The sequence below is a fragment of the Chelonia mydas genome, chromosome 4 (assembly GCF_015237465.2).
Source record: "Chelonia mydas isolate rCheMyd1 chromosome 4, rCheMyd1.pri.v2, whole genome shotgun sequence".
NCBI classification, from domain to species: domain Eukaryota; kingdom Metazoa; phylum Chordata; order Testudines; family Cheloniidae; genus Chelonia; species Chelonia mydas.
In genome coordinates, this window is record NC_057852.1 from 97,860,724 (window position 1) to 97,880,709 (window position 19,986).

Consider the following 19,986-nt stretch of genomic DNA (forward strand, 5'->3'; position numbering starts at 1 on the left):
TGTCCTGAATTGACTTACTGGGTAATACACAAAGCCATCACTTTTGTCATCAATGAAAACCAATCTGGTTCCATTGGGGTCTGGAAAGATTTTTCTCACACTGACAGGATGCCGATATTCATTCACGTATTGCCAGTCTTCAATGTAGAAATATTGAATAACACCTGTCTAATAATAAATAATAGAACAATCAGAATACTGGTACTACACAAGTAACTACACCGGACCCTCGCTAGAACATGGAATTTGGGATCCACGCGCGGTACAGCGTGAACGCAGGGACCGCATTATAGCGGGACTACGTTAAAATGAATTGCAATTAAAGTAATTAAATTTGGGATCCATGGCCGCAACCACGTTATATGCGAATTTGCGCTATATAGACACGCGTTCTAGCAAGGGTCCAGTGTATAATATAAACAATGTTGAGGTAATTCTTTTTGATGGAGTCACTCTAATGTTACTCCATTTTGGTTTGTCTATCTTGGAGTGCTAAGCGTAAGGAGTATTTAAGGAAGAGCATTTGCAGTGTCTTAGGCCTTCTTTTCCGCATTGGAAGCTGCTTTGGGGGGGACGACAGGAGAATCTAGGGCATTTTTTGAGGCAACCTTGATTCCTGTGTGAATGTGTTCTCCTGGTTGCCAAAGAGGCAAAAGTACTCTTCAATATACTCTGGTAGAACAGAGGAGCAGAAAAAACACTTTATCTCTGGTCCCTTGGCTGAGCATTCTCCCCCCCACCCTTCCCCGACGCAGCGCTGTAGCAAGGGAAAGCTGCAAAATCAGCTCAAAGAAATTTATCCCCCTCTCAAATATTTAGAATTCTGAGCCAAATGGATTAAAAACCATCTAGAAGTGGAATATGGGTTTAGAAAAGTGCTGGAGAAAAAATGAGAGATTTCCCTGTGCCCATGGTCTGCAGACGAAGGTCTGCTACATTCTATACGGTTCTGGAAGCAGAGAGAATTGGATGGCTCTCTAGAGCAGGGTTTCTCAAACTTCATTGCACCGTGACCCCCCTCTGACAACAAAAATTACTACATGATCCCAGGAAAGAGGATCGAAGCCCGAGCCCCAGCACCCCAGGCTGGGGGGCCAAAGCCCAAGCCCTGCCATCCTAGCGGGTGCCGAAGCTTGAGGACTTCAGCCCTGGTGGGGGGAGCTCAGATTTTGCCTTCAGCCCCAGCAAGTCTAACGCCAGCCCATGCAACCCCTTTAAAACAGGGTCCTGACCCACCCTGGGGTCCCAACCCACAGTTTGAGAAAAGCTGCTCTAGAGAAAAGGGCTTAGCATGTAGTATCCAGAGCTATCAAATTTGTCTCTGTCTCCATATAGCAAGCGTGATGCTCTTAAAATCTGTGTACCTACCTTAGAAAAAAAGTGAATTAGTTATTTAATTAATGCTATATTTTAATATGGAGAAATGTTTTAGGGATTCTTTCCATTTTCCTCTTATATGTGCAGAAGATATTTTAAAAATCACACAAAATAGCCAATTGTAAAACTCTTACACACCCCATTGTTCAGCTGTGAATTCAGTATCTTACATTAAATCAGTAACATCTTAGAAAAAATAATTTAAAAAAATGAAATAACCAAAAAGCCCAATAATTAATTGCAAAAATCACTAATGAGCTTTTTAGCTATGTTACTAAGCCAATGATGGTGTTGGAGACTGAAATGCTACCTTTCCTTTGGAAACCCCGCATATCATCTTATGTAGAGTAATTAAGGGCTCAATCCTTTGAAGTACTTTGTACCCTGAACTTCCATTGAGATCAGTAGCAGTGGAAGGTATTCAGAACCCCACAGAAAGTGATCATCATATCGAAGGTTTGAGCCCATGGGATACTGAAGCTCTAACATCTCACCCAAAGGTCTTTTACAGGGCAACAGAATGTTCTACTGAACCATTAACTGGCCAAAAGGTTGTACATTTTCAAAACTTTTTCTTTGATAAATTGAACAAGAAAATTATTTACTTTATGGTTTACAGTGGAAATAATATCACTACTATAAAATAAAGGTACAGAAGCTCTTCTGACAGTTTTAAAATGCACTAACAACTGCGCATGATGTTTTAAAGGGAAATTATATAAATGTCAGAAACAACTTGACTCAGAGAGACATGTTGTAGTTTTACTGTCTTAAATCTTGTCTACAGTCTTGCAAAAATTCCAACTGTGGTTGACGCCAGGGTTTTTGAACCAGCAGGTAAGATTTGAGGAAAGAAAAAAAAAAAAAGGTTTCTGAAAGAGTGCATATTCTACATGAGAACATAAGAATGGCCATACTGGGTCAGACCAAAGGTCCATCCAGCCCAGTATCCTGTCTAACGACAGTGGCCAATAACAGGTGTCCCATAGGGAGTGAACCTAACAGGTAATGATCAAGTCATCTCTCTCCTGTCATCCATCTCCACCCTCTGACAAACATAGGGTAGGGATACCATTCCTTACCCATCCTGGCTAACAGCCATTAATGGACTGAACCTCCATGAATTTATCCAGTTCTCTTTTAAACCCTGTTATAGTCCTAGCCTTCACAACCTCCTCAGGCAAGGAGTTTCACAGGTTGACTGTGCGCTGTGTGAAGAAGAACTTCCTTTAAATTGTTTTAAACCTGCTGCCCATTAATTCTATTTGGTGGCCCCCAGTTCTTATATTATGGGAACAAGTAAATAAACTTTTCCTTATTTACCTTCTCTACACCACTCATGATTCTATATACCTCTATCATATCCCCCCCTTAGTCTCCTCTTTTCCAAGCTGAAAAGTCCTAGCCTCTTTAATCTCTCCTCATATGGGACCCGTTCCATATGAGTTCTAGTTAGTTATATGGTTAAGACTTCTTCTTGGAAGACAAGTATATCATCTCTGTGCTGCTGCTAGTCTGAAATGAAGTTTAACCCCAGATGCACAACATCTGCTATTATGATGATGAGCTACAGCCACACAGCAAGAGTATAGTACATACATTAAAAAATACCAGTGGACAAAAATCCAAATCTACTCATTCTTGATGAGTCCAGAATAATCTTCTAAAGAAAACAATTCATACAACTGCCAGACAATTTTTCTTTCTACTGCTTGTAATTTCTCTCATCTCTCTGCCTGATCATCTTGGTTATTCTAGTTTCTAGACTTCTGTTCAAAAACTTACATTAAAAATTGTGAGGAAGTTGTGGGTTGTGCCTACACATCCTTTGGTTTTCATATACCTGATGCCAGCCCAGATAAAGATGTGTGGCTGTTTATCAATTCATTCATTTTTCAAAGGTGCTTCTTCCATTCCTTACCCTCCATCAATGATGTCAGCCTTCACACACTGTATGTCCACTCAGAACTTTCTCAAAACTCCATTTCCCATCACTCCCAACGCATGAAATGCATTTCATGAGCTTGTCCTCAAAGCCACCACCCTCTCTTAATTCAAATCCCTCTGATAAAAGAGATTTTTCAGCTGCTTTATTCTGTGTAAGTATAGTGGGGCAGTCACTCCACTCCAGTTCAGAAGGGGTTAAAAGCAGCCAAGGGAGGTTGGTTGGGTGGCCACACCCAATTAGGGTCCAGCTGACCCTGATAAAAGGGCAGACTGAGGGAGTGAGAGGACACTCTTGCTCCAGCTGAGGAGCAGAGAGGACCAGGTTGCCTGGGAGATCAAGCAGGGTACCTGAGGCAGAGCAGGGCTGGGGAAAGGCAGGCAGAGCTGAGGAGCTCTGGCCTGGTGAGTCCCCAGGATGAGGCCTTGCTAAAGGGCAGGGGAGGTACTAGGGCTGCAGGGAGGCAGCTGGGGCTGGAAAGGCAGCAGATCCAAACTCCCTTGCTGATGAGTGGCCACTTCAGACTGCAGTTTGCCCTGAGGGAAGGGGCTAGATGAGGACTGGCAGTGGGTCACTGAGGCAAGGTGGGATGAGGGGATTGGGATTCCCTGGGTAGGGGAGACCCAGAGTGTGGGAGCACTGCTGAGGGGCAGCACCCCAAGGTACGGGGCACCGGAGTCCGGGAGGAACACGGGGGCTGAAGTGCGATAAGTGGTGGAGAGCAGGATGAAGCAGGCACCGGTAGAAAGACACCAGCCTGCAGGAGGCACTCCAAGGCTGGAACTGAGCTAATTCCCAGACAACCAGCAGGAGGCGCCACGGCGGTGAGTGCCTACCGTACTACAGTAAGGAATACAGCATTAAGAACATTGCCCTGCCATCACTAGCTGAAGCCAGGGAGGAATCAAAATTAAACTTATTTAAATTAGTAAAAATTGGAGTGGTAACAGTGAATCCTAATGTTAAGATGCATATAAATGCATAAGTGTTCATAGTTATAAGCGTTTAATAACTAAGAAAGGCAGTTTTAAGTGGTTACAGCCAGGGACAACAAGATGGTGGTAACAGGTAATCACAGCCAGAGTAAATGGTGGTCTTGGACCAATTTGGCCTATAGCAAACTGGCAGGCTGGGGTGAGATAAAGGTCACTACAAAACTTGAAGGGAGGGGTCAGTTGAGCATGGCAGAGGTTTTCAACCACATCCAGCGTTGATTGATAGATGCATTTAGCAGCTGTGATTGGGTTATAAGAACAGACCAATCAGAGCAGGCTTAAAGATGAATGGAGGACAGGTATGCTAACAAGAAGGACTGAGGAAGTAACCAATCAGAATAGGCCAAAAAATGTGTATAAGGCAGAAAGCTGAGATGCTTGAGTGTGTGTGTTGGTCACTGTCAGAGACATTGGAATGAGAGAGCAGAAGGAAGAGAGTTTGTCAGCAGGAGAAGTCAGAAGAAGCAGAAAGAGAGCTGAAATCACTAAAGAAGGGAAGAACAGGGCTAGGGAGCTGCTGTGGCAAACCAAGCAATCACGCAGAGGTGTAAAGTCGACAGAAGGGATAGAACCTGGGACCTCTAGAGCTTAGTGCATGAGCCTCTACTGAATGAGCTAAAAGCAAACTAGCTGTTAGCTAAGGCTGTAGAGCAGACTCATTTTATCTCTCTCTCTAAGCGACCTTGGTGCCACTAGATGGGACAAAACACCACACCCAGGAGGTGCGTGGGTTACAGAGTCAGTAGCAGAGAAGCAAAGACAGCAGCAGCAGCTAAGAAGTAGCTATGACAGAACAGAAGGACCATTTGATGGATCTGAGGGAAAGAAGACTGCGGAAAAGTAAGCATGACGACCGTGGTATAAGGAGAAAATAGGATATATGAATCTGTATGCCTGAGATAATAAAGTTGGATGTTTGTGTATGTATGTTTGTTACTATGTATACAGTTTTAATATTTAAGTAAGAACTTGCTTTCAGCATCCTACATGTGACTGATCACTGCATGTAGAATGTAACCACTTAAATATATTTCCAGTTGGATGGTACTACAGTATTGGGTACTTTGATGTGTATACTTTTGCTAACAGAATTTGTGTTTTGTTTTGTTTATATATGCTTTTAAGATTTATTGTATCAGAGAACATTGATACATTAAATAAAGAATATTTTTGTTTTCAAAACTTACGCCCGAGTGTCAATCCTTTGAGTGGATAGCTGTATCTGTGTACTCCCAAAGGTCAACAGAGTTAGCCTGTTCTGGGGAGTTTTCCACAGGTCAGAGGGAAAAACCTCTGGTAAAATCTTGGCAATTCCTTTAGGGTGGCTCACCTCCTTTTACCTACCAAAACCAGACAAATTGAGAACTGATTTACTGATATAGGCAAGCCACTGCAGGGAGTCTGATTTTGGGGGGTAACACATCATGAAGACACACTTCTAAAGCAATGTCTACAAGAAACTCTCTCATTAATAGTGCAAGGTTGAGGGGCAACTCTAGATATACAGACAATTTATAAACAAAGCCAAACAAACTAAAAATCATTTTATAGGTTAGGATGTGGCTAATCATTACTGTGGTAACATAAGAACATAACAAAGGTCCATCTAGCCCAGTATCCTGTCTTCTGACAGTGACCAATGCCAGGCGCCCCAGAGGGCACTCGTTAATCCCTCCACTCTGTGTATCTTTTTAGACTGTGAGCTGTTGGAGGCAGAAACTGTGCCTTTATGTTTGTAAAGGAGATGGAATGTGGTGGATGATACTCCTATGCAGTTGTCACATAATAGTCCCTCATAATCTAGGTTATCTTTTTCCTGCAAGTCTGTAAGGCTCCTAGCACAATGGAGACCTAATCCTTGATAGATACCCCTGGGCACCAGTGTAATAATAATAAATTCAATAGCAGTTTTGCCAATGACTTCAATGAAAGCAGGACTTGGCCTTAAGTTACGAAGCTGAGCATCAACCAAAACCAACTGAACCATTGTAATGTGCCAGTGCAACTCCATCACACACAGACCTAAATAATTAAGGAAGCTGGCTAAAATTTTGTCTCAGTTTGCCTAAAATATAGCTTGCATACAAAGTAAGTCTTGGTACATTGCATAGCAGAACCATACACTTTATGCCTATTGTATGAAGAGAAATAGTCCAAGTAATCAAAACCAGAAACTTATTGAATCTAAGAAGAATTTGAAACAAGTAATATACTTACATCTGTACCATAGATGAGGAAATCACCAGTAAGAGCATGGCACAAGATTCGACATTTATCATCCACCGCTGGGAAAAGTCGAGTCTCTCGTTCTTCCAGAGCATCCAAACCTTCACCTTCTATCTAAAGCATAAGGAATAAGCAAACCTGAAATCACCACCACTAGTGAGATATTAATGAATTTTGTCTGTATGAAACTGACACTAAGGCATTACCTTAGTTGTTATAACTAGCTCAGATTTGCCCTTTTGTATGTACCACTTATAAACCACTAGCTGCTCCCCTAAGACCCCATACAGAGCTTCCAAAGAAAGCTTGTTAAACACCTCATAAGCTAGCACTTTCTTCTCATCCACTGCCACTTCAAGACAGAATGTACACTTCTGCAAGCCACCTGTAACTCAGTTGTTGTTCTCATGTTTGCTACTAAAATACTTTTTTGGAAGGTTTTAAACTCTACCTCAGTTAGTTACATCTCCTCACCCACTCAGCACCTAATTTCCACTCAGACCAATTTTGCTATCATTAAGACTCACAATTTCTTCCTCAGTCTATTGCCACCTCAGTTCAGCTGGCCTTTCAGAGTTCAAAATCTTCTGTATACTTACCATATGCAACTGGACTTTCCCCTCAAACAGTGCGGCAGCATAGTCAGAATTAAGACATACACTGGTTACTGTCCCCAGATACTCCATGTCTTTAAGCTTTTTTACACCTACAGAATTTAAGGGGAAGGGAAGGGGCAAAAAAAAAAAAAAAAAAAAAAAGAAATTGTGCATGGTCCATTTTGTGTTCTTCCTACCTACCTGAGTAATTCATAATAATCTAATTATTATAGGCAGGGGAGTAAAATGTGGAGAAGTAGGAGGAACTCTTGACAGAAACATGGGAGACTATGAGACAGCAGTTGCATCCTTATGTTACTAAGGCTTAAAAGGGACCCTCTTTCCCCAACAAAACCTCACTAACATACAGTTAGTCCATCTATGCTGGACTTTTTTCCCTTTAGAGTAATCTTTTTATTCATAAAAGATGTTGGATTGACAAGTACCGAGACTTAAGTCTGTTGCCTAAAAAAACAGGTATAGCACAAACTTTTCCACTCTGCCCCACCAATCCATCTAAACTCTGGAGGGAACACCGCTAGGAATTTGAGAATAGTTTAGCCTCGGCCTCTCTGTTAGGACTGCCAATATCAACTGAGACATTAACTAATTTTACATAAGCCAAACAACCTTCATTTGGAAGTGACTTTCAGGCAGCATGAGCTGCGTTTGACCTGATGACATAAAGAATAAAAGGCTTCATCCAATCCTGGGAACCCTGAATTTTTGTTCTAATTGCCTCCACAATGTCTTGTTTGTACTAATCCAAATTCTGGGAATCCAATGTGCAGTCCTGAATTTTGGTGTCCCATGAGATTATACAATAACAACACCTTGCACTAAGTAGGATATTAGAAGAGTTAAACAAAACACCTGTTTTATAAAATGGACATATATTTTGCAGATAATGGTTGATATGATACTTTAAGATAAGAGAACTACAGTCATACTTACTATTCTCTCCAAGTACATAAAACCAAGCACGATTATTCATTCCTACAGCCAAATGATAAAGACCTACAGCAACAAAGTTTGGCTCCACTTCAACAGAAACTGTGATTGGTAGCTCCTATGAGAAAATCATACCAAATTTTCTCATTGTTATTACTTATTTAAAAGTTTCACCTAAATTAAGTGAAAAATTAATAGGCTAGCATACTCCTTCAACATGATTGGCCACAGTAACTTCAAGAAGAGAAGTGAGGTACGCAATCCGTGTGCCGCAAGCATCTCCAAGGATTGGAAGCTTTGTCAAGAAGACGTGAAGTGAGCCTCTTTGTGTAGACACTGCCAACAACTGTCCATCATCTGTCCAAGCCAGGTGATCTAGACCTAAAATATTGACAAGCTTTTACTGCAACAACAAAAATAGCTACTTGGTTGTCAGTGAAACCCACAAACAATTCTATTGTTTTTAAAAAATGTGACCATGTCAAAGTTTCATTACTTAAGAATATTTTTTCTAGGGCTGTTGATTAATCGCAGTTAACTCACGCAATTAACTCAAAAAAATTAATCACAATTAATTGCAGTTTTAATCACACTGTTAAACAATAGAATACCAATTGAAATTTATTAAATATTTTGGATGTTTTTCTACATTTTCATATATATTGTATTCTGTCTTGTAACTGAAATCAAAGTGTATATTATTCTTGATTACAAATATTTGCACTATAAAAAATAAGCAAAATAAATAGTATTTTTCAATTCACCTCATATAAAGTAGTGTCATGAAAGTGCAACTTACAAATGTAGAATTTTTTTGTTGTTACATAACTGCACACAAAAACAAAACAATGTAAAACTTCAGAGCCTACAAGTCCACTCAATTCTACTTCTTGTTCAGCCAATCACTAAGACAAACAAGTTTGTTTACATTTACAGGAGATAATGCTTCCCTCTTCTTATTTACAACGTCACCACAACGTGAGAACAGGTATTTCCATGGCACTTTTGTAGCCAGCATTGCAAGGTATTTACATGCCAGATATGCCCCTTCATGCTTTGGCCACCATTCCAGAGGACATGCTTCCATGCTGATGACGCTCGTTAAAAAAATGTGTTTAATTAAATTTGTGACTGAACTCCTTGGGGGAGAATTGTAAGTCTGCTGTTCTGTTTTATCCACATTCTGCCACGTATTTCATGTTGTAGCAGCCTTGGATGATGACCCAGCACATGTTCATTTTAAGAACACTTTCAGAGCAGATTTGACAAAACGCAAAGAAGGTACCAATGTGAGATTTGTAAGGATAGATACAGCACTCGACCCAAGGATTAAGAATCTGAAGTGCCTTCCAAAATCTGAGAGGGACAGGGTGTGAGAATGCTTTCAGATGTCTTAAAGGACCAACATTCTGATGCGGAAACTACAGAACCCAAACCACCAAAAAAGAAAATCAACCTTCTGCTGGTGGCATCTGACTCAGATGATGGAAATGAACACGTGTCAGTCTGCTCTGCTTTGGATCATTATCGAGCAGAACCAGTCATCAGCATGGACGCATGTCTTGTGGAATAGTGGTTGAAGCATGAAGGGACATATGAATCTTTAGCACATCTGGAACGTAAATATCTTGCAATGCCGGCTACAACAATGCCATGCGAATGCCTGTTCTCACTTTCAGGTGACACTGTAAACAAGACATGAGCAGCACTATCTCCTGCAAATTATAACCAAACTTGTTTGTCTGAGCGATTGGCTGAAGTAGGACTGAGTGGACCTGTAGGTTCTAAAGTTTTACATTGTTTTATTTTTGAATGCAGTTATTTTTTGTACATAATTCTACATTTGTAAGTTCAACTTTCATGATAAAAGAGTCTGCACTACAGTATTTGTATGAGGTGAATTGAAATATACTATCTCTTTTGTTTTTTTACAGTGCAAATATTTGTAATCAAAAATAATATGAGTACTGTACCCTTTGTATTGTGTTGTAATTGAAATCAATATATTTGAAAATGTAGAAAACATCCAAAAATATTTAAATAAATGGGACTCTATTATTGTTTAACAGTGTGATTAATCGCACGATTAATTTTTTAAATTGCGATTAATTTTTTAATTGCTTGACAGCCCTAATTTTTTCACACCGTTTGTACTTAAGTATAAAAACCTATGTAGAATGGAACAGAAATAGTTTATCATCACAGACCATAACCCGCTAATTTGGTCTTAGTCTCAGAGTGAATTTTATCGAAATTCATAATAAATGAATCCAATATTGAAATAGGAGGTAACAGTGGGAGGGACTCCTGCTCCAGAGATATACATACTCTTAGCACAAGAACATGCCTCTCAGAAAAGCAAAACGGGAAAAAATAAAACACATTATTATTTTAGTAATTTGAACATACTATGTTACAGATTCAAAAATACTGGACAATCAACTGTTTTGAAAAACAAGATCTATGTGTTTTGTTAAAAAAAACACCAAACCTCTGCCCCTGAAAGCTACGTTAAATACCCAGTTTGGCAAATAGACCATCTCATAATACATACACATTGGAAAGGAGGGAGTTAACAATAGTCTATATTTAGACAGCTTTTCAATAAATATTCTTCTCTGTACATTCCCCCCCGTAAACATGTTAATGTAAACAAAATTCTGTTTTACATGATTTAGCAAAATATCTATCAGCTTTGGAAACTTTATCATACCTTTATTTTCATCATCCAGGTTTATTATAGCATACATTTCTTTCAGTTCTGACAGGTCATGAATCTTAATGCTAAAACAAAATATAAACAAACAGTCACTACCTTTATTAGAACTACCATCCTAACCATCATGAACTGAAAGTAGTTAATGAAGAGAGAGAAGCTCATTATGGAGAAAAAAAATATTAAAGGGAGAATGCCAAGTGCTTTAGGTTTCCCAAATATGTAGTTTTTGAAAAACAGACACTGTCAACCTAGACCATGGGTGGGCAAACTTTTTGGCCCAAGGGCCACATCAGGATTGCAAAACTATATGGAGGGCCGGCTAGGGAAGGCTGTGCCTCCCCAAACAGCCTGGCCCCCGCCCCCTATCCGCCCCCTCCCACTTCCTGCACCCTGACTGCCCCCCTCAGAATCCCCGAACCAATCCAACCCCCCAGCTCCTTGTCCCCTGACCGCCCCACCGGACCCCAACCCTTATCCAACCCTCCCGTTCCCCATCTTGACCGTCCCCCAAACCTCTGCCCCATCCAACCGCTCCCTGTCCCCGACTGCCGCCCCCAGAACTCCTGACCCATCCGACCCCCCCTGCTCCCTGTCCCCTGACTGCCCCAACCCCATATCCAAACCCCCACCCCCTGACAGGCCTCCCGGGACTCCCACGCCTATCCAGCCCCCCCGTTCCCCGACCGCCCCCACCCAGAACCTCTGCCCCATCCAACTGCCCCCTGTGTGCCCCCCAGCACCCTCTGCTCCCCACCCCCTTACTATGCTGGAGCCAGCCACGCTGCCCCATGGCCTGGCAGGAGCAGCGGGCCAGAGCGCTGGCAGCGCAGCACACTGAGGCTGCGGGGGAGGGGGAACAGCAGGGGAGGGGCCGAGGCTAGCCTCCCCGGCCAGGAGCTCAGAGGTCGGGCAGGATGGTCCCTGTGGCCCGCAGGCCATAGTTTGCCCACCTCTGACCTAGACGTTATATACTTTAGTATATATAGGAAGCCAAGTAAAAATTAATTTAGAGAAATATTAAACTGAAATCATTTCCCAAATCAAGTGTGTCTGACTCCTTGTATGCATTTTAGTTTCTGCACTGAATACTGAGGCTGGTTGCACAGACATCATGTTACTTACATGGATGCATGATTGTGATCATAGAGCGCTCTTCCTGGACACTGGGAGAATGACAGACTGATCCATCCTCTCATGGGACAAAAATATTGAGAAGCGGAAGAGGAGTTTTCCATTCAGGACTTTAAGGATGGGAAAAATAACACTACCCTTTCTCATGTGGCTCTGTCATGATACACTCATGCACACACATAGAAGCACCTGACGGGCTAACACTGAATCATGGACCTAAGCAACTGGTCCCTGGACCACAAACACTAACATCAGTTAAAAGTTGCTAGATTCAGAACACAGGAGCATGAAGTCTTTGTGCTGCTACTGCACTGTGGAACTTTCCTACCCTGCTGCATCACTTGCCTCAACCCTATTCTGAAGGGATTATCCCTAAGTAAATTACTTTACAGTAACTGGAATCCTTCAAGATGTACTGTCCATATATATTCTACTCTTGGTGAGCATGTACCCCATGTGGTTGAGATTGGATCTTTTTGCCAGCTGTATCTTCTGGGGCCACACATGTTCCCTAAGTGTCCACATGCTCCAGGACTGAGGGCATAATGGGCAGTGTGTGCCCAACTGCCACTTAGTTCCTTTGCCACCACAGACTCTAAGTGTTATAGGATTCCACAGTAGCAGGGAAGGAGGGAGGGTTGTAGAATATATATGGACAACATATGTCAAAGAACGCCATTTACTGTAAGTAACTTTTCTTTCTTCGAGTGCTTGTCTACATATATTCCACTTTTGGTGGCTCACAAGCAGTAACCTAATGTAAGGAAGTCGGTGCTTGGAGTATACTTAAAGATTGCAGCACTGTTCTCCAAAAGAAGCATCAGATTTCAATGCTTCCACAAGGGAATGGAAGTATGAACTGTATAAGTATGAACTGAACCCCAAGTAGCTGCCCTGAAGATGTCTGGAATGGGTATAGTTTGCAAAGAAGCTGCAGAGGCTGCCTGGGCCCTGTAGAAAGAGCCCTAATCTCAGCAGGAGGATATAAACTAGCTAGCTCATTACAGACCCTGATACAGCCCGACATCCATTTGGATACTCCAAGCTTATACCACTTAACCCTTCATTCTGTCAGCAAATGCTATCTTGTAGAAACTCTGAAAGATCTGGACCTTTCCAAAAAAGGTCCTACAAACATCATGGACTGCAAGCTGAGAAATCCTAGGTCCCTGGGGAGGTGCAGGAAAGGAGGTTATACTCTGGATGGTGGTGCAGAAGGGTGGTGTCTCATATGATGAAGACCTCAGGAGTTCTAACAGGGCCATAATGGAATGTTACATGGAAAAGGTCCTGGGGGCCAGGGAGAAGGGGACCAGGGCATATGTCTATTCCCATACCCCCTATATGATATAGCCATGAATAAAGCCCTTGACTCTCTTTCAGAGGCATAAGGATCAAATGAGGGGGTCCTTGGTGAATATGTAGGGGATCCCTCTCTGCTGTGCTGGAAATTTGATGAGAAGCAAGAGCACTCTACATCTAAGGGGGAGGCTGCTGAAGCTAGTGTGCTACGTTGCAATGTTAACCCGCACTGAGCAGACCACCCAGTCTGCACTGAATGACCACCACTCATTCTGGTGAGGAAATTTAGCTCTGTGTAGAGCAATGGAGATTCTGGCTCATCAGGACATGAATATCCTTTGATACAGCATGCTTCTTCACTATGGAGAAAGGTGGTGCCGTAATCTCAGTGCGGCGATGGATAGCACCAAGGTGGATTGTGCTGACATGTCCAGTGCTGAAGTACTCATTGTTGAAGGAAACAGTACCAAAGAGACCGGTATCAAAAAGGGTTGGTGCTGCAACAGTTGATGGCGGAGCACTTGGTTTTGAAGTAGCCCCTGATGCTCTGGTCTCAGAGGCAGCTAGTTTTGATTCCTGAGACGGTGCCAGAGTTTTGGTAACTTACTCCCTCAGAGTTCCAGAGGTACTCAACTCAGACAAAGGAGTCTCTTTAGATTGGGAGTGGAAAGGGAACTTGGACCTCTTTTTACTAGGAATTCCCAGCAGGGATCTGCCCCTGCTCTTCCCAAAGGAGTGATGCTCCTTTTTCTCCAAGGTTCTGACCTTTTCAGTCCTACCCACATCCATAGTTGGGACAGTCTTAGAAGATGGGGCCCACAAACTAGTGTAATTGGAACTCATACGGGTTGGACTGAAATCAAACCTGCCTGGGGAAAAGGGGGCTCTCCCCACCCTGGATCAGAGGCAGGCTGCATAGAGCATTCAAATACAAACAGCTTAAGGTGTGCCTCTCTTGCCTTCAAGTCCTTTTAGAAAAAGGACTTGCATTTATCAGGGATATGACCCTCTCCATCCAAAAAACGCATCTGGGATATCCATCATTAACTTATAATGGCACCTCACAATACAGAGAGGAGCAATACATAAAGCCAGGCAACTTCAGATGAGACCTAAGCCTTAATATTAGGAAGAAGCTCCTGATAAAAGAGAAAATGAAAAGAAAACAAGGAAGTAAACTACCAAGCCTTGCCAACAGACAAACTATCCTAACTAACACTAATATAGACAACAATCCACAAAAAGTTGTTGAAAATTGTGTTAAGACACTAGGGAGCTATATCTCACAGATATGGGCAATGATGAACTGAGTGGCACTGAGGCCTGCAAAACCCATAATGCCTTTAGTATGTGAGCATAATGACACTCACAGCATCTGTGCAGCCCCAATGGACACTGCTGGCCAAAACACTCCAATCTTGAGTGCCTGGGATGTATATGTATCAACAGTGGAATATATATGGACAGGCACTCAAAGAAGAATGAGGGGGATCCCATTCAGTCTCCATATCCATTCAAACCCTGGCCTTTCTGCTGAGGGTAAGGGGTTCCGATTAGTAACAAATGTGGTGGTGGTTTTGGTGAGTCAGACCCTCACCTACTAGAGACTGGACTCATTTTCATTAAGCTACTGAATAATCACCATGTGGAAACAACTGAATATGAAAGTGGGATGGATTTAAACTAGTGATCTAAAGTTGAAAGACTTAAGAGCTTAGTATTCAGCTCTTTATACCCTCTGGTGGTTGATGCAATAGTGCTGTCTCTTTGGATTCCAATTACTGTGCCCTTCAATTCTTGCATAATGTGAATGGCATGCATTACCACTCTGGTTTCAATACATTGATCAAGGAAGCACTCTCTGCCAAAGACTGATATCCTTGTGCCACCTGGATGGCAGGTCTAGTTTTATTATTTGCTTTACAGTAGCCATTGCTGAGGCCCCAACCATCATTAGCTTAGTTAGAATCTAAACTCCATCCAGAAGGGGCCACCATTTTGGGGTCCGTCCGTCCAATGCCAAACATAATGCAACCCAGAACTTTGGGTCAGGGTCTTTAGGTGCTACTGTAGTACAAATAATAAATATGAATAATCAGGACTCCGTTGTGCTAGGCGCTGTACAAATATATAATAAAAGACATGCAAACAATTAATCTGTCTGGTTGTTCACAGTGTGAAAATCCAACTCTCACATTATACTCATCATAGAAATTGAGATTATCTTCTTGTCTATTTCTGAGATAAAACTCTTCAAGGATGGTAGCATGGTCTCTCAGTGGAGGGACCCAGCCTTTGGAAACTGTTCCAGGTAGTGGTTTGCCCAAGCCAAAGTTTGCTTAGCTTCAGAGCAGGATGCATGCACTTTACCTTGTTCTAAAGGAGTCAAATTTTAGACATCAAGCAAACGGATGGACTGTCTACACACAGTGTTTGTACTACTATATTTGTTTTAAAATAGACAGTAAAAATAGTGCAACCTCCCCCTTTGTGTGGGCCCAGTTATACAGTTGATATAACAGTCCTTACAGCAATATAGCTTGTTCCTGTAAATTCAGGTATACTGTTATAAACACCTTTATACTGGATAATTGCATCCACACTTTTAACTATGTTGGTTTCCAAACAGATATACCGTTATACTGTTACAAAAACGGTGTGCAGATCAACCCTTAGTATCCCATAAATGGGTTAAATTTTCTCAATAGCACATGAAGTGGATTAGATGAATAATTCCTAGTACTACTAACAGGAATTCTGTATCTAATCTGTAGCACACAGTAATGAAAGTATGTCACTAAAACTTTTGTATTCAAGTATCACATTAGCCAACCAGAAAAAGAAAGATTAAAAAAAAAAGCAAAAAGAAACAAGATATCAAAAGTCAGAACAATGAAGAAAATAAATAATAGTGTTTGCTTTAAGACACTTGCTATTTCAGACATTTTATAAACAAATATGATCACTTACCAGTTGTCTCCACATGATGCAGCTTTGTTTAGTGATTGTGATATTGCAATGCTGGTTAGGTTATCCTTATGATTGCGAGCTTGAAAAATCTCTTGACCAATCTCACGAATGTGTGTAGAAATAACAACAAAGCACCCACGTGAGAAGCCAATCATGATGTAGCCATCACCATACCTACAGCAAAATCAACATTTAAAGAGAGAGAGAGATGGCTGGGCAGCCTGGCTGCATAGACAGTAACACAATATGAGAAAAAACTCCTGAGCAGGATGAAAGTCAGATTGCTGAAGAAAGAAAGAGAAATGCACTGAGTCTTCCTACAGCAGATAAAAAAATATTTGTTGGTGGGACCTGTGTCTAGGTCTCCTCGCCTCACTGAGGTCCTCACTGTTGGAAAACAGCAGATAGAAGGCTCCTGGGAGCAGCTTGGCTAGGGGCAGCTCCAAGGCAGGGAAGGGGAGTAGGGCAGGAACAGCAGTGGATGCAGACAGCAGCAGAGCAGAACTGTGGGGGAAGGAAAGGCACCCAGCTCCGGAGACACCCCCTTAAAACGGCATCCCTGGGCTGTTGCCCAGTCCACCCAACCCTAAGGCCAGCCCTGCTGGGTCTGGTACTAGTCAATATTTTCATTAATGACTTGGATAAGGGAGTGGAGAATATGCTTACAAAATCTGCAGATGACACCAACCAGGGAGGGGTTGCTAGCACTTAGAGGACAGGATTAGAATTCAAAATGAACTTCACAAATTGGAGAATTGGTCTGAAATCAACAAGATGGGATAATTGGCTAGGCAGTAGCAGTGCTGAAAGGATCTGGGGGGTTATAGTGGGTCACAAATTGAATATGAATCAACAAACACATAGATTCATAGATAGAATCATAGATATTAAGGTCAGAAGGGACCATTATGATCATCTAGTCTGACCTCCTGCACAATGCAGGCCACCAAATCTCACCCACCCACTCCTGCAACAAACCTCTCACCTATGTCTGAGCTATGGAAGTCCTCAAAATCACGGTTTAAAGACTTCAAGGTGAAGAGAATCCTCCAGCAAGTGACCCGTGCCCCATGCTACAGAGGAAGGCGAAAAACCCCCAGGGCCTCTTCCAATCTGCCCTGGAGGAAAATTCCTTCCCGACCCCAAATATGGCGATCAGCTGAACCCTGAGCATGTGGGCAAGATTCACCAGCCAGATACCCAGGAAAGAATTCTCTGTAGTAATTCAGATCCACCACATCTAACATCCCATCACAGGCCACTGGGCCTATTTACCATGAATAGTTAAAGATCAATTAATTGCCAAAATCATGTTATCCCATCATACCATCTCCAACATAAACTTATCGAGTTTAATCTTGAAGCCAGATAGGTCTTTTGCCCCCACTGCTTCCTTTTGAAGGCTATTCCAGAACTTCACTCCTCTGATAAACACAATATGTTGAGGAAGTGTCAACATGGCTTTTGTAAAGGGAAATCATGCCTCACCAATCTACTAAAATTTTTTGAGGGTGTTAACAAGCACGTGGACAAGGGTGATCCAGTTGATATAGAGCAGTGGTTCTCAAACTTTTGTACTAGTGACCCCTTTCACATAGAAAGTCTCTGAGTCTGACCCCTCCTTATAAATTAAAAACACTTTTTATATATTTAACACCTTTATAAATGCTGGAGGCAAAGCAGGGTTTGGGGTGGAGGCTGACAGCTTGCAAACCCCCATGTAAGAATCTCGTGACCCCTGAGGGGTCCCGACCCCCAGTTTAAGAACCCTTGATATAGAGTACTTGGACTTTCAAAAAGCTTTTGACAAGGTCCCAAATCAAAGGCTCTAAGCAAACGAAGCGTCATGGAATAAGAAGGAAGGTCCTCTTGTGGATCAGTAGTTGGCTGAAAAATAGGAAACGCAGAATAGGAATAAATGGTCAGTTTTCACAACAGAGAGATGTAAAAGAAGGGGTCCCCTAAGGGTCGGTACAGGGACCTGTGCTGTTCAACTTTTTCATTAATGATCTGGAAAAGGGGGTAAACAGTGAGGTGGCAAAGTTTGCAGATGATACAAAATTATTCAAAATGGTTAAGTCCAAAGCTGACTGTGAAGAGATACAAAAGGATCTCACCAACCTGGGTGACTGGGCAACAAAATGGCAGATGAAGATTTAATGTTGATGCACAGTGGAAAAAATAACCCAAACATACAAAATGATGGGATCTACATTAGCTATTACCACTCAAGAAAGAGATCCTGGAGTCAATGTGGATAGTTCCTTGAAAACAGCCGCTCAATAATGAGGCAGCAGTCAAAAACGCTAACAGAATGTCAGGAACTATTAGGAGAGGGATAGATAATAAAACAGAAAATATCAAGATACCACTACATAAATTGCTGGTACACCCACACCTTGAATATCGCACACAGTTCTGGTCGCTCCATCTCAAGAAAGATATATCAGAATTGGAAAAGGAACAGAAAAGGGCAACAAAAATGATTAGGGGTATGGAACAGCTTTCATATGAGAAGAGATTAGAAAGAATGGCACTCTTCAGCTTAAAAAAGAGATTAAAAAGGAGGGAGTATGATAGAGATCTATAAAATCATGAATAAGGAAGTGTAATTTAACCCTTCACATAACACAAGAACTAGGGGTCACTATGAAATTAATAGGCAGCAAGTTTAAAATAAAACACTTCTTCACACAATGCATAGTCAACCTGTGGAACTTATTGCCATGGAATGTTTGAAGGTATAACTTGGTTCAAAAAAGAATTTGATAAGTTCATGGAGGATAGGTCCAACAATGGCTATTAGCCAAGATGGTCAGGGACGCAACCCCATGATCCGGGTGTCCCTAACCTCCAACTGCAGGAAGCTGGAACTGGATCACTTGAAATTGCCCTGTTCTATTTACTCCCTCTGAAGCATCTGGCATTGGCCACTGTCAGAAGAAAGGATACGGGGCTAAATGGACCAGTGGTCTGACCCAGTATGATTGTTATGTTCTTAATGGGATAAAATTTCAAAAAAAGGCTAATATCATTTAGGGTGTATTGACAGGAGTGTTGTATGTAAGACACTGGAGGTAAACTGTCCCACTCTACTCTGATGAGGTCTCAGCTGGAGTAGTGTGTACAGTTTTAGGTGATAAACTTAAATAAAAGATGTGGACAAACTGGGGATAGTCCAGAGAACAGGAACAAAAATGATAAAAGGTTTAGAAAACCTGACTATGAGGAAAGATTTTAAAAAAGACTGGGTATATTTAGTCTTGAGAAAACAAAACTGAGGGGGAGATCTGATAACAATCTTCAATTATCTCAAGGGCTGTTATAAAAGGATGGTGATCAATTGTTCTCCATGTCTAGTGAAGGTAGGACAAGAAGTAATGGGCTTAATCTGCAGCAAGGGTGATTTAGGTTAGATATTAGGAAAAACTTTATCTAACTATAAGGATTATAGGCTTCCAAGGGAGGCTGTGAAATCTCCATCATTCAAAGCTTTTAAGAACAGATTAACATTTGTCAGGGATGGTCTAGGTTTATTTTGTCCTGCCTCAGCAGAGGAGGCTGGACAAGATGACCTCCTGAGGTCCCTTCCAGCCCCACATTTCCATGATTCTATGTCCCTGCCTCAGTTTTCTCACTACTCCAGGGAATTCTTTGGGCTGTCCAGAGTGCTTGGGGACTTCTGGGCTCTAAAAAGTGAGCAGGACCCTCCTGCCCTATGAGGCTGCTACTTGCTAGGTGACCTTGCTCTCTCCTGCCTCATGCTGCTTCTTC

General features: G+C 42.0%; 1 protein-coding gene across 4 annotated transcripts in view; it reads right to left on the bottom strand.

The window, feature by feature from the left end:
• Positions 1 to 19,986, bottom strand: part of WDR19 (WD repeat domain 19) — a 126,316-nt gene that overhangs the window by 74,340 nt on the left and 31,990 nt on the right. For all 4 annotated transcript variants that reach the window (XM_037897930.2, XM_043544506.1, XM_037897929.2 and 1 more), the window contains exons 9-15: positions 16,213 to 16,386; positions 10,804 to 10,874; positions 8,299 to 8,471; positions 8,094 to 8,208; positions 7,143 to 7,249; positions 6,535 to 6,657; positions 19 to 168 (exon numbers count right to left, since the gene is read on the bottom strand). In XM_037897930.2, coding sequence (XP_037753858.1) covers positions 19 to 168; positions 6,535 to 6,657; positions 7,143 to 7,249; positions 8,094 to 8,208; positions 8,299 to 8,471; positions 10,804 to 10,874; positions 16,213 to 16,386 — 913 coding nt within the window. The remainder of the gene's footprint in view (positions 1 to 18; positions 169 to 6,534; positions 6,658 to 7,142; positions 7,250 to 8,093; positions 8,209 to 8,298; positions 8,472 to 10,803; positions 10,875 to 16,212; positions 16,387 to 19,986) is intronic.